The 15616-nt window shown below is 38.6% G+C and overlaps 1 protein-coding gene across 1 annotated transcript in view; it reads left to right on the top strand.

Annotated features, from left to right (window-relative positions):
* Positions 1-70: 70 nt before the first annotated feature.
* Positions 71-15616, top strand: part of LOC116862645 (28S ribosomal protein S9, mitochondrial-like) — a 58979-nt gene continuing 43433 nt past the window's right edge. The window contains exons 1-2 of the mRNA XM_032849994.1: positions 71-243; positions 11214-11393. Of these exons, the coding sequence (XP_032705885.1) occupies positions 109-243; positions 11214-11393 (315 nt within the window). The 5' untranslated portion in view covers positions 71-108. The remainder of the gene's footprint in view (positions 244-11213; positions 11394-15616) is intronic.

A 15616-nucleotide genomic window follows, 5' to 3' on the forward strand; every position in this document is an offset into this window, starting at 1 on the left:
CCCCTGTCTCTTCCCGACAGCCCCCGGAACCTAGCTCCCACCCGCGCCTGCGCAGGCTTTATCAAGTCCTGCCCCTTTGCCCGGCCTCCGGGCTCTCCCGTAGCCAATATGGCGGCTCCCTGTGTGTCCTGCGGCGCCGCAGCTTTTTACCGGCTCTTTCTCGGAGGTAGGGTTAGCCTCACCCGGAGACAAGGCGTTTGGAAAGCCGCGGCTGCTGAGTTGCAGACAGGTACTGGATTCCAGGTAAGGGAGAAGCACTGGTCCGTGTAGCGCAAAGATGTGGAGACGCGGCCGCAACCTTCCCCTGGCGTCTCACGTGCCCTCAGACGGGGACTTAGGGGTCTGGGGTATTTAGTAGAGGTCTGAGATTGAGAGAGGAAGAATGGGTATTGGTTTGCAGCGGCCAGTCGAGGTTGTTTCTGGTTTTCGTAGGGTGCGGTGAGGAAGTTGTCTGCAGACGGAACTAGAGCGACCCCTCTTCCTTGAGTTGGCTGCCAAGCTAAGGGGAGTCCGTGCCTTAGGTGTGGTGTAGGGTCGGGTCCTTCCGGCTTGCCCGCGGTCAAGTGGGGAGGAGGGCCGCGCCAGGGAAGGTAAATGAGAACTGGACTCCTGCAGTAGGCTGGAAGACTTACTGGAGAAAGTCACAGTGGATAAGATTGACAGTGATTTTAAAAGTGCCTTGCATCTGTGCAGTTTCTGTTTTCTTAATTTTCCCCCAACATCTTGTCTCTGGAGAGATGGAGACCAGAACTTTCACATTTCCTTTACTTCTGAGGGCAGTGAGAAGCCAAGATTTTAGCTTCACGGAACTCAGTTGGATGATGGTGCCATTTGCTGACATGGGATCTCAAAAGGAGGGAAAAGTTTTGAGAGGGAAGAAAACGAGTTTAGTTTTGGATGTAATTATGTTTATTATACAGTTTTAATTGGGATGTCCAAGTGGAGATTTCCAGTAGGCCCAAAGATTGACAAATTATAGTTCAAGAAGAGATCTGATTTACAAATCCTCCGTTAACTTGTAGATAGTAATCAAGGCCTTGGAAGTGAAGTCAAACACCTAGTGAACGTGTCCTGAGTTGTTATAAGTAGAGGGACAGGTCCTGAAGGACAGCAGTCAAGAAAGAACATCCTAAAGATTGAGAGTGAACTGCTAAAGAAGTAGGGTGGAGACCAGACAGTGTGATGTTCTGAAAACAGGCGAATGTTTTAAGTAGGGAATGTGATAAACAAGTACCAAATATTGTAAAGAAGTCAAATATTATATAAAAACTGTTGAAAAAAGGAATGCTATGTATTTTTTATTATCTTTCTTTTATATTTTAATCTAAATCAACCAGTCCATCTATTCATTTATCCACCACTTATTTTTTAATACCTTAAAAAAAGATTTTATTTATTTGAAAGAGAGCATGAGCATGGGAAGACACAGGCAGAGGGAGAGGGAGAAGCAGAAGCAGACTCCCTGCTCAGCCGTGGAGCCCTACTTGGGCCTCCATCCCAGGATCTGAGATCATGACCTGGGCCAAAACCAAGAGTTGGATGCTTAACCGACTGAGCCACCCAGGCACCTCTTAATACTTTATTATTGGAAAATATGTTGAAACTTTCATTTTTTCATGCATCTCTTTTGAATATATTTTCCTTGCATATGCTTAGCTATAAACGGGGCTGTAGCATATAGAATGTTTTCATTGCTGACACTTTATGTGTGTATGTGTGGGGTGGGAGGGGTGCTAGCTTTCTTTCCCTCCCTCAGACTCCAGAATCTGTGTATCCTCTGTCTTTCTCTATGATCCTTTTTATCATATGCATACCTACGTGTCAGTAGTAATGGTTGATGGCCATTTATTTTGTTTCCATTTTCTTACCATTAATATGTTAACATTCTGTAATAATTCTTAGGTACTATTCCTTTTATTTGTGTAGAAGAGCATTCCAGTTGGGAGTTTATTGTTGCAAAGTATGTGTACATCTTACATTTGAATAGATATTTCCACATAGCTTTCCAGGAAGGCAGTAGCAATCCACACTCCATCATTGATATATGAGCGTACCCCCTTTTCTACTGGCATTAGTTAATTTTTTCAGTAAGATGGGTGAACAGCGATTTCTCCTTGCTACTTAAATTTTCATCTCCTTGACTGAAATAAAGCTTTTTTTCCCTTCCATATGGTAAATGTTTACTGAGCACTTTACTTGAGCCAGGCACTGTGAAGTAAATAAATCTTTATCAAATAATTAGCAGACAGTATTGACCCTTAGCACTCTCCAGGGATGATCCCGAGACTGCTGAATCCCCAAATTCCTTTGTAGTGTCACAGCTTATATTTTACCACAAGAAGCGCATCTCACGTATAACTGAAGGACTTAGCTGACCCCACTCAGACCCTTACTATTACCATATATGTGATTAAAGATATTCATAAAAGTTTTTTGTTTTTTATTTTTGGCACAGAGCTTGTCTGTCTTAAATATTAATACTCCTTCACTTCTATATCTAACATTAATAGTATATTTTTCTTGGGCTACCTGGGTGGCTCTGTCGGTTGGACATCCAACTTGATTTGGGCTTAAGTCAAGATCTCAGGGTCATGGATCAAGCGGGGGGCGGGGTGGAGCCTGTTTAGTGCTCTCTCTCCCTCTCTCGCTCTGCCCCCCACTCCTGCGCACACACAAACATGCTCTCTTTCTCACTCAGGAAAAGAAAAACATAGTTACATTTTTCTTAGGGGCCATATTTCTAAAACTATGGAATAATAATAATCAAATACATTTCATAGGTTATTTTTGCATTTTTTTATATGTATAAGTGTGTCCTAGGTAGTGATCTAAATAGTAGTTATTACTGTGGGTCACTGTCAAAAAAGTGAGAAACACTGATGCCATCTGGAAAAAGAAACAAGTTCCATTAAACTATGACTCCTGTGTGCTTAGTTGGGACCCTCACTAGCAGACTTCCTCTTGTGTACCCATCTTGTATACATGCTTTGTATTAATGCCACTACAATTGCAAATATCTAAGTGAACCAAATTTGGGATGGAGGAAGGAATCTTATTTGTGAATGGTGAAACTTCAGGTTATAAACCCCTGAATATCAGGGACCTACACACAGTTTACCATAAAGTTTTGCAGAGGTAAGTACAGAAGAGCACAGAAGTGCAGTACCTAGTGCAAATGAGTTGAAATGGGTAGAGTTATGGGCAGTGTCTCAAAGGAGATGTTACAGTCTTCAGGAGCAGTTAGGAGTTCCATGAAAAAAGAGAGGTGTTCTGTTCTATGATGATGTTAATAGGTACAGAAGGGACAGAGACCTACAGAGTCAGTGGATCTAGCAGCAACAACTAATTGGTTATAGCAGTTATAATTGGTATAATAATTGGTACAAGAATGGTGAGAGATATGAAACTTTGGCAAGGCCCAGATTATGATCTTTTTTGCTATACTAAGGTGCTTGGGCTTTTTGTTTTGTTTTTTGTCTTAAACTAGTGAGAGCCACACTGGCATTATAAGCAGGCTACCCATGGATTCCCAAATCCTCTGTCAATATAATGTAAGAATGTTAATTTAGCTTTCTGAAATATTTATGACTTTTTAAAAAAGATTTGTTTATTTTACATATAGAGGGAGAGTGTGTGTGAGCATGAGGCAGGTAGGTCAGAGGAAGAGGAAGAGAGAATCCTCAAGTAGATTCCCAGCCCCCCACTAAGCACGGAGCCCAACCTGGGGCTCCATCTCAGGACCCTGAGTTCATAACCTGAGCGAAACCAAGAGTGGGATGCTTAACTGACTGAGCCACCCAGGTGCCCTTGATTTTTTTTTTTTTTTTAAGATTTTATTTTTAAGTAATCTCTGCACCCAGCATGGGGCTTGAACTTACATCCCAGAGATCAAGAGTTGCATGCTCTTGACTGAGCCAGCTAGGCACCCCTTTGACTTTTATAATAAGGAAAACCAGTAGACCAGTTTCCTGTTTTGAAAGCTAGTATTATCAGTTATCAATGATACATCCTTTTAATTTTATTTTCTACCAGACACTTAGTGCTTAAACTTTCCGTGTTCACTGGGTCAATACCCGCACCCCCCCCTTGTTGAATCGGACTGTCTGCCAAGGAATGATCAGTGACATTTGGTGGCTTAGCCCTTGTGTATTTTGATTTTATAGTAAAAACATTGTTCTTGTCTTAAGTATCTGTTCTTTCCTTCTCTCATCTTATGGGCGCCTAGAGATTATAATGTCCTGTATTTATCATAGCATATAGCTGGTTTATGATAGGGTCTTAATAAAGTTTACTGATAAATTGCTTAAAAACTCTTTGAAATTAAAAAATTGACTTCCATTTGTATCAAATGCTGTCTGCAGCTCTGTAAATTGGTTATGTTTTCCCCTAGGTAACTTTTGAATTTCTTAAAAATCCCATTTTATTAGCAATGGATATTAAAACCCCTTTGATGGGATAAGAGGTTTTTTTTTTTTTAAGATTTTTTATTTTATTTTATTTATTTGACAGACAGAGATCACAAGTAGGCAGAGAGGCAGGCACAGAGAGAGAGAGGAGGAAGCAGGCTCCCTGCCTAGAAGAGAGCCCAATGCGGGGCTCGATCCCAGGACCCTGGGATCATGACCTGAGCTGAAGGCAGAGGCTTTAACCCACTGAGCCACCCAGGTGCCCCAAGGGGTTTTTTTTTGTTTGTTTGTTTTTTGTTTTTTTTGAGATCTCATCCTGTCCTTTTAAGGATAGAGTTAATGTACTAAATCTACTTGTATTATGCTTCATTGTTGTAAGTAGGATGATGAATTAATTAGTTACTTATTTCTGCCTAACAAGTTACCCCCAAATTCTGCACCTTATAAACAGCAGACATTTGTTATTTCATGGTTTCTATGGGTCAGGATTGCAGGCACAGCTTTGCCGGGTTTTCCTTCCGGGTCACCCATAACATAGCATTCCAGGTGTTGGCTGTGGCTCCAATTGTCTCAAGGCTGGAGGGTGGAAATCTTCCTCCCAGTTTGTTCATTGTGGGTGTTAGCGGGATTCATATCCTACAGGCTGTTGGATGGGCTGTTGGCTGGAGGCCACCCTCAGTTCTTGTAATGTGGGTCTCTGTAGTACAGCATACCACATCTGGCTTCCATCAGGTTGATCAGGACAGGGAAGAAAAAGAGGGAGCACAGTCTTTTTGTTACATAATCTTAAAGGTGACATTCTGTCACTTTAGTAATATTCTGGTCATTAGAAAGAGGTTACTCAAGCAAGTTACAGAAGCCCACGCTCAAGGGGAGGAGATTGAACAACAGGAAGAATACCAATGGTGGGGGGGGGGCGCCTGGGTGGGTCAGTGGGTTAAGCCTCTGCCATCTGCTTGGGTCATGGTCTTGGGGTCCTGGGATCGAGCCCCATGTTGGGCTCTCCGCTCGGCAGGGGCCCTTCTTCCCCCTCTTTCTCTGCCTGCCTCTCTGCCTGCTTGTGATCTCTGTCAAATAAAAAAATAAAATCTTAAAAAAAAAAAAAAGCATACCAATGGTAGAATTACTGGGAGCCATTGGAAGCTGTCTGCAACTATGAAAAACCCATATTTACTTCTTTTTTATGAACTAAGTGTCTTGTGTGTTTAGGTCTTTCCTCTATAGCTGTAAACCTCTTGAGATAAATAGCATAACCTTTGTATCCCTATTCTGATGCCTACTACAGTGCCCATAGATACCTCCTAGATGCTCAATCATTTTCTGAATTTGAACTTGTGAAGGGTTCTTACATATAGGGATATGTGCATGTGTACATGTGCATATGCACATGTGTATACATGTGAACACCTGCCACACTTCTTTTTGCCAGATAGATTGGTAACTTAAGTAAGAAAACTGCAATTTGACCATACTTTGTATTTCCTTCTCTCGGTATGGCAGTGTTCTCATTTTAACACCAACTCGGTTCTGCTTGATAGTTATTTCTGTTAGAATTCTATAGATAGCCTGGACCATAGTAGTTGCCCAAATTTGTCAAATGAACTTGTAAAATAGTTTACTTTTTAGAATTTTATTATGAAAAATAAAGCATGTTCTGTCAGGCATTTATAAAAACAATACTATAATGAACCCTGTGTATAAGTCAGCCGACTTCAATAATTGTAACTGTTTTCCAATCCTGTTTCATCTGTCTCCCTTTTTTTCCTGTGAGCTTTCATATAAATCTCACATTTCCCTGTATACACACACACACACACACACACACACACACACACAACTTGAATGTGCATCTCTAACAGGCAGTTTTTAAAAGGGGAAAAAAAACAACATGGGGGAACCTGGGTGGCTTAGTTGGTTAAGCATCTGCCTTCACTTGGGTCCTGATCTCAGGGTCCTGGGATCTTTACTTTTTTTTTTTTTTTATTCCTCAAAGTATTTTTTCTTTTGCCATTTCTATTCAAATTAGCAGCAGTTCTTCTTTGTTCCATTTTTATCCAATTGAACAAAAAGGAAACTCCTTACTACTCGTGATATCATTAAAGTAGTGTGTGGCACTGGCATTTGGCCAAACTTGGAACATCACTGCTCTGTCAGGATGTGTCTGCTTCTTTGGCAACCTGCTTGATTGAAATTATAGTTGTCTGACCCACTGATTACCTTAAAAAAGAAGCCAGTCTGTCAAGTTGTATCTATACCAGTCCCTAAAAACAAAGTGTGGGAAAAATTCGCAGTCATCGCTTTTCAGTTGGAAGTAGAACCTGTAGAAAATTTTGTTGGGGATTTGTACTTAATCAGCAAAGCATGTTCTCTCCAGGAATTGTGGCTCTTCCGAGCTAAAGATCTAGTTGATTCACATTCAGCCTCACCTTACTTAATGCATTGTACTAATGAATGATGACTCTTTTGAATGTAAATGTTTTTGTGTGAAGCATTGCTGGAATAATTTAGAACATTTATAAATCTATCCAGTAGTCTGGCATTGATGCTGTGATGGCTTTATAATAAATAGGAATTTCCAGAGTGTCATATTCTCCGGCGGTGTATACAAATGTCTTTGAAAAGATCCTAAAGATCCTAAAGAGATTTTATGAAAAATAGCAAAGTGGGGGCTTTAAAAAAAAACAAACAAAAAAACAAAAAAAAAAAACCAACACCTCTTTCTGAAGTGAACAACAATAAAAAAAATTTACAGTTTTTTAAACCTCATTTATATTAAAACTAAGAACCACCACATGTCACAAAGTCTGAAGAATATAGATACAAGATAATTTTAAATCAAGTGAAGAAATGAATCCTCAAGGCAATAATCAACTCTCTTGCTTGAGGTGATACTAAAGTGTTATTGGAACAAAAGAAAAGGAACAGTGTGGGAGAGAGAGATGAAGAAAACACAAAGGAATTTTACTCAACAAAATGGAAGAATTATTTTACTATAACTGTCAGGGACATTCTTAAAAGGTTGGGTGAGGGAGAGCCATATGAAACAGGTTATAAGACAAGATACAATTAAGGAAACGGTTAAGGAAAGATTTTTGGAGATAGACCAGTGATTTAAGAAGCTAAAAATTCAGAGTGACTGCAGAATTAACACTGCAGAAAACAAAAAACCCAAGGAGTAAAGGTTTAAAAATCATACAGGATGCAGAACAAAGGCATGAGAAATAAAACTGAGAGAAGCTGATATGGTTGGAGGACAGAAAAATAGATAATTTCTGTGGTCGAAGAAGTAAACAATAAGTGAGAATTCAGTGAGTATTACTTTCTGAAGTTGATAGGAGAAATAATTTAAACATTTTATTAAGAGACATATAGGTGATCATTATTAAAATCAAAGTAGGCTGTTTGGTATTTAAATTGCCGGATCAAAAGACAAGTATAAAAAAACTATAGACCATCTAGCAAAAGAAAGAAACCAGGAATGAAAACATAAAAACAATAAAGACAAAATAAGATGAAAAAATGAGACAGTATCTATTAAGTCCATTTAAATAGGATATTCTCATGTATTAAAAAAGTCAGATTGACTCAAAACCTGAAGTGATTCAAAATTTAAATGAAAAATATGGGCAGTGATATTCCAGGAAAAGGCAAAGAGAAGTTTGAAAGGGTTGCAATATTGTGATTCAGCAATTAAATTCAAGGTAAAAGTACTGCCTGAGAATGGAACACTTTATAATTTGAAGGTACAATTTGCCTTATGATAGAACTCTTCTGAACTAATTAGTACATTGAATGTACCACTGAAACATACAAAGGAAATATATAGGAAACAGGAAGAAAATTAATAAAATATTATAGCTTTTGTATGAATATAGATTCATAACTGTTTTTTTGGTATTATTCTCCTGGCCCACATCCAGTATAAAGGGGTGCTTAAATTTTTTTTCTTATTTTCTTCCTTTAATTGTTCTGTCTACTTTACAACCATTGTATCATCGCTCTTTGAATATGAAGTATTCAGTCCATCAAACCTGTCCCCCCACTTAACTCTGCAGACCCATCTCTTGTTCTGTTTCATAAAAATTATGGCCATAATACATAAGTAATATTATGCTTTCCCTCACAAACTGTGTTGTTTCTTTGCCTAGTAAAATAGATGTTTCTTATTCTAACACTAATGCCTGCCATTTCCCCTACTTAGATGGTGTCACATCATGTCCCATGCTGATTATTAACAAGACGGCATCTCCAGCTCCAGTCTCTCCTGTGTACACAACCACAGAGCCATCTGCCTCGAGGACGTCTATATCTCCCGAGATGCTCATCAAGCATCTCAAACTTTTCATGCCCCAAATTGAACTCATCACTTTCCTCCTAATCTTACTCTTCCTTTAGAGCTCATTACTTCAGTGAGGGGAAGTCTCCCGTATTCACTGGGAGACTCATTTCTCCTGAGGGCTGTAGTTGGTGATTGGTGAAAAGTGTAGTAGGCTCACCTGTGTTACAAATGGGTTCTTTTAGTTGTGGACAAAAACATTTTTGTCATATGACTTACAAAACCAGCCTCGTAATCATCCTTTTGGCAGGGGAACATTGGGGAAAATCACCTCTACCGAGTGACAGTAGCTTTCTCCTCCAAATCCACAGCTTTGCCACGATTCTTGGGGGCAGACAGGCATTTTCTCTTCACTTTGAACACGGGAAGCAACATCTTCCCATGTTCAAAGAAAACACGAAATCATTAAAAAAAAAAAAAAAGCAAACCCTGGAAAAAGTAAAAATATAGTAAGATGGCAAAACTCATAATGAGGATTTGGTGCTGTTGGCACTGGCAGTGGGGAAAGGTAGCAGGGGTGTACAAAGACGCTGTAATAGGGCAGGCTCACTGTACGTAAGCAAGTTGGGGTCGTGTTTTACTAATTGAGAGTGACACTGTATATTTATAAAGCATCTTAAGATTCTCAATTAATGGAATGCCTGGATGGCTCAAGTCAGTTAAGCATCTGCCTTTAGTTGAGGTTATCATCCCAGGGTCCTGGGATCAAGTCCTACATCAGGCTCCTTGCTCAGCGGGGAGCCTGCTTCTCCCTCTGACCCTCTTCCTGCTCGTGCTCCCTCTCTGTCTCTCAAATAAATAAATAAAATCTTAAAAAAAGATTCTTGATTAATAATATAAAGAGAGAAAATTCTTTGTGCTCCCCTGAGGAAAAATAAACTATATGGTTTCATGGAATTTTAAATGGCCCTATCTTATTTAAAAGTAACAAATCATTTTATCACTGTTTTGATTTGTGAGCATTTAAGAACATAATTTTTTTTTTTAATATTTTATTTATTTATTTGAGAGAGACACAGTCAGAGAGAGCATGAGCGAGGAGAAGGTCAGAGAGAGAAGCAGACTCCCCGTGGAGCTGGGAGCCCGATGCGGGACTCGATCCCGGGACTCCGGGGTCATGACCTGAGCCGAAGGCAGTCGTCCAACCAACTGAGCCACCCAGGCGTCCCTTAAGAACATAATTTTTACTATTAATAGGTTATTATAATATTTATCCTGTATTTTTTTCTTCTGCTTTTTATTGTTACTGTGGTGACAAATTATTAGTTACTTAAATCTCTGGTTCTCAAAGGGTCAGGGAATGGATGAGGCAGGGATGGTGTTGGTGATGGTATGTGCCAGAGAAAATTTATGTTAATAAAAAGGAAAGTGAAGGAGTTACTAAGAATTATAGTTCTTAAGGTCTGAATTGCTTAAGAGTGTTTAAAATTGTTGAGGCTGGGATGAAAGTAGAGAACCACAGATTAAGATTTTGAGGAAAGCCAGGACCAGAAATATCTGTTCTAGTTATATCCAGCCACTGAATGTGGCTGAACAGTCATTTGAAAACATTTTTCTGGTTCTTTAGCACCCTTTATTGTAGGTGAACTATTAATGCCTTGAGGGGAAATTCCTGGTGCTACAGCATAAAAGGATCAACAGCAGCAATTGTGATATCATTACTGATAGTTTAAAAGGATGGGAAAGCCCTTATTTCTGTAAATTAGTGTATTGAACCAAGTTAAGATAAATCTTGTCAGTGCTTAGTGAAGCGGTTTCTTCACTGTATCAACTTAAAGGACCACAGAATAGTCTCAAGCTAAGCTAAACTATTATTTTAAGGCCCAGAAAGATGGGCCATGTTTGTACTTTACAACAAGGTGACTACCAATAGCCAAAGTGTGCCGTCCCCCAGTACATGCTGCTTCCTTCTCTTGTCTTCTGCCTGCTTGGTTCTGTCTGCACGTGCATTTGCCTCTTTTTGAGGGAGTGTCATTTTACTTTTCATTGCCTGTGTGTCAAATATCACAACTGGTTGACATTGGCCAAGCGGTATCAAATGTGGATGTTTGTAGTAGATAAGGAGGTAGCATATCACTTACATATTTGGGGTTTTGGGGGTTTTAATGTGTTGAAATGCCAGTAGTTTAAACTGTAAGCAGAGGCTTTTAAAAGCAAGCTTTTGAGTGGAGTACAATTTCCAGTGGCTTTCTTAACAATCCTTTTTACCTGTTTCCAGACTCTTGCCAACTGAGTACTAAAATAAAGAGAACTAAAATAAAAAAAAATCTTTTGATTTACAAATATCTTCTCCCATTCTGGGTTTTTTTGTTTGTTTTTTTGTTTTTTTGGCTTCCTAAATTCCACATGAGTGAAATCAGATCATATTTGTTTTTCTCTGTCATCCTCTCCCTGTTTTATTTAGAGGTGGTGACCTAAAGATAATTCTTTAATTTAAAATCTTTTCTCTTTTTGTTTATATTTTTTGCTAGATATTAAGGCTAAGGCACACCACAGGTGTAACAACAAAGAAAAATATTGCAGCCTTAAGACGTGAAACTTACACAGTGGATTTTATTAAAAAGCAAATTGAAGAGTTCAACATAGGAAAGAGACATTTAGCCAACATGATGGGAGAAGATCCAGAAACTTTCACACAAGAGGACGTTGACGTAAGTGCAGTTACTCTGTTGGGAAAGTAATTGCTATAGAGTTTCTTTATGATTTATTTATTTTAGAGGGAGCGGAGCGAGCATGCTAGCGGGGAGGGGCAGAGGGTGAGGGAGAGTTTAAGCGGTCTCTGTGCTGGGCTCGGAGCCTGAGGCAGGGCTGGATCTCATAACCTTGAGATCATGACCTGAGACAAAACCAAGAGTTTTGTCTTAACCGACTGTGCTACCCCAGGTGCCTCTAGCTCTGTCAGTTTTCATCAAACTGTCAGAATAAGGACAACTACTACTATGCATTGCAAGTTGGAACCAAGGTTTCAAAGAGAGATGCTACTTTGTATTTTAAGCATTATGAATCATAATGAGTTTTAGATTTTAATCAGAAATGGATAATTTTCTTGATTCAAGGTCTTAGGAGCCACTGTGAATGCTCATACACAATTTGGAAACATTTATCCTATTGTGGAGTCTTAAACTTAGCTTTCTTAAAAATGGTAAAACAGATGGTGACGAAAATATAGTGAAGTTTATAGAAATCCCATAAGTAAACCTGAGTTGAGTGTTTTTTATTATCTCAACTATATATTTGAATTTTCAAAGTCAGGGCATGTTCTAAATGATTTGAGAATTAAAGTTAGAACTCTGTTATTATTCCACTCTTGAGTTGTTCTAACCCTGATAAAAGTAGTAATAATAATACTTTTATCTTTAAAAAAAATTTAAAAAAAAATAATACTTTTTGTCAGACATCCCAACATACCTAGCAAAGGTATTTAAAATTTAACCACTTTGAAGTTTGTTGTAACTTTTTACAATTTTATTTTGAATTCCTGTGTAGTTAATGTGCAGTGTTGTATTAGTTTCAGGTATACTATATAGTGGTTCCACACTTCCACACATCACCCAGTGCTCATCACAACAAGTGCCCTCCTTAATCTCCATCACCTAGTTCACCCAGCCCCTTCACCCCCTCCACTCTGATAACCGTCAGTTTGTTCTGTATAGTTTAGAGTCTACTTCTTGGTTTCTCTCTCTCTCTCTCTCTCTCTCTTTTTTTTTCCTTTGCTCGTGTTTTGTGGGGGGGTTTTTTGTTTGTTTTTTTGTTTTTTTGGCTTCCTAAATTCCACATGAGTGAAATCAGATCATATTTGTTTTTCTCTGACTTCTTTCACTCAGCATTACACTCTGCCTCCATCCATGTCATTGCAAATGGCAAGATTTCATCCTTTTTTATGACTGAATAATATTCCAGTGTGGAGAGAGATGTGTGTGTGTGCGCGCGCAACATTTGGACTGCTTCTGTGATTTGGCTATTTTAAGTAATGCTGCTATAAACATAGGGATGTATGTATCCCTTTGAATTAGTGTTTTTGGTTTTCTATTTTTTGTTTGGTAGATACTCAGTAGTGTGATTGCTGGATCATGGGGTTGTTCTATTTTTAACTTTTTTTTTTTTTTTTTTTTTTTAAATTTTATTTATTTATTTGATAGAGATAGATCACAGGTAGGCAGAGAGGCAGGCAGAGAGAGAGGGGAAGCAGGCCCCCTGCTTAGCAGAGAGCCCCATGTGGGGCTCGATCCCAGGACCCTGGGATCATGACCTGAGCCGAAAGCAGAGGCTTAACCCACTGAGCCACCCAGGCGCCCCTATTTTTAACTTTTTAAGGGACCTCCATACCGTTTTCACAGTGGCTATACCAGTTGCATTCCCACCAATAGGGCACGAGAGTTCCTGTTTCTCCACATCCTTGTCAACACCTGTTGTTTCTTGTGTTGTTGATTTTAGCCATTCAGACAGGTGTGAGGTGACATCTCATTGTAGTTTTGATTTGCATTTCCCTGATAATGAGTAATGTTGGAGCATCTCTTTGTGTGTCTATTGGCCAGCTGGATGTCTTATTTCAAGGAATGTCTGTTCATGTCTTCTGCCTATTGTTAATTGGATTATTTGCTTTTTGGGTGTTGAGTTGTGTATGATCTTTATATGTAATATATATATGAGATATAAAGAATGTACATTTTTGTTTATATATATAACCCCCACACACACGCACACTCTGATCCTTTATCAGATATGTCATTTACAAATATCTTCTCCCATTCTGTAGGTTGCTTTTTGGTTTTGCTGATTGTTTCCTTTGCTGTGCTGAAGTTTTTTATTTTGATGTAGAGCCATTAATTTAATTTTGCTTTTGTTTCCTTTGCCTCAGGAAACATATCTAGAAAAATGGTGCTATGGCCGATGTCAGAGAAATTACTGCCTGTGCTCTCTCTTCTAGGATTTTTATGGTTTCAGTTCTCACATTTAGGTCTTTAATCCATTTTGAATATATTTTTGTGTATGGTGAAAGAAGGTAATCCAGTTTTATTCTTTTGCATGTGGCTGTCTGGTTTTCCTAATACCATTTGTTGAAGATACTGTCTTTTTCCCATTGGATATTCTTTCCTGTTTTGTTGAAAATTAATTGATCATGTAGCCGTGGGTTTATTTCTGGGTTTTCTGTTCTATTCCATTGATTTCTATTCCATTCCATCTATGTGTCTGTTTTTGTGCCAGTATCATACTGTTTTGATTACTACAGTTTTGTAATATAATTTGAAGTCTGGACTTGTGATACCCCCAGTTTTGTTTTTCTTTTTCAAAATTTCTTTGGCTATGCAGAGTCTTTTGTGGCTCCATATAAATTTTAGGATTTTTTTGTTCTAGTTCTGTGAAAAATGCTATAGGTATTTTGATAGGGACTGTGTTAAATGCGTAGATTGCTTTGGGTATTACAGACATTTTAGCAGTGTTTGTTATTCCAGTCCATGAGCATGGAGTGTCTTTCCATTTCTTGGTGTCATCTTCAATTTATCAGTGTTCATCAGTGTTTTGTAATTTTCAGGGTATAGGTCTTTCACCTCTTTGGTTAGGTTTATTCCTTGGTATCATATTATTTTTGGTGCAGTTGTACATGGGGTTGTTTTCATAATTTTTCTATTTCCTGCTTCATTATCAGCATATGGAAACACAACAGATTTCTACACATTAACTTTGTATCCTGTGACTTGACTGAATTCATTTATCAGTCCTTGTAGTTTTTTGGTGGAGTCTTTAGGGTTTTCCATATATAGTATTATGTCATCTACAAATAGTGAAAGTTTTACTATTTCCTTACAGATGCCTTTTTTCTTTCTGTTGTCTAATTGCTATAGCTACAACTTCCAGTACTATTTTGAACGAAAGTGGTGAGAGTGGACATCCTTGTCTTGCTCCTGCCCTTAGGGGAGAAGCTCTCAGTTCTTCCCTTATGAGTATAATGATATCTGTAGGTTTTCATTTGTGGCCTTTATTATGTTGAGGTATATTCCTTCTAAACCTACCTTATTAAGGACTTTTATTATGACTGGATGTTGTGCTTTGTTAAATACTATTTCTGCATCTATTGAGATAGTCATATGGCTTTTATCCTTTCTTTTATTGATGTGATGTATCATGTTGATTGATTGTGAATATTGAACCACCCTTGCATCTGGGAATAAATCCATCACTTAATTGTGGTGAATGATATTTTTAATGTATTGTTGGATTTGGTTTGATAGTATTTTTTTTTAAGATTTTATTTATTTATTTGACAGACAGAGATCACAAGTAAGCAGAGAGGCAGGCAGAGAGAGAGGAGGAAGCAGGCTCACCACTGAGCAGAGAGCCCAATGGGGGGCTTGATCCCAGGACCCTGGGATCATGACCTGAGCCGAAGGCAGAGGCTTTAACCCACTGAGCCACCCAGGTGCCCTGGTTTGATAGTATTTGTTGTGATTTTTGCATCTGATACTGATCTATCGTTTTCTTATATGTTTCTCTGTCTCATTTTGATATCCGGGTAATATTTGGCCTCGTTCAATGGAGTTGGTAGGTGTTTTCCTCTATTTTAGAATTTGTGAGGAGTTGGTATTAATTCTCTAAAGGTTTGGTTGAAATCATTTGGCCCTGGGATTTTTTTGGGTAGTTTTCTTTATATTACTGTTTGCATTTAAAACTGGTCCGTCATCCTCTCCCTGTGACCTGTGTGTCCCTGAGTAACTGTTTTGAGCAAGAGGCTCCTACTACCCAACTGAGTTTACTACATTTTGGGGTGTACATGGAGCATATTTAGCTCATTGAAAGAAATAGAATTGTTTAACGGTTTTGTAATTCTGCCTGAGAAGATAACCATTTTCATAACATTTTAAAAACTATTTTGTTT

This window comes from Lontra canadensis, unplaced genomic scaffold, assembly GCF_010015895.1.
Source record: "Lontra canadensis isolate GAN:19392208 unplaced genomic scaffold, GSC_riverotter_1.0 scaffold288, whole genome shotgun sequence".
In the NCBI taxonomy this organism is placed as follows: Eukaryota; Metazoa; Chordata; class Mammalia; order Carnivora; family Mustelidae; genus Lontra; species Lontra canadensis.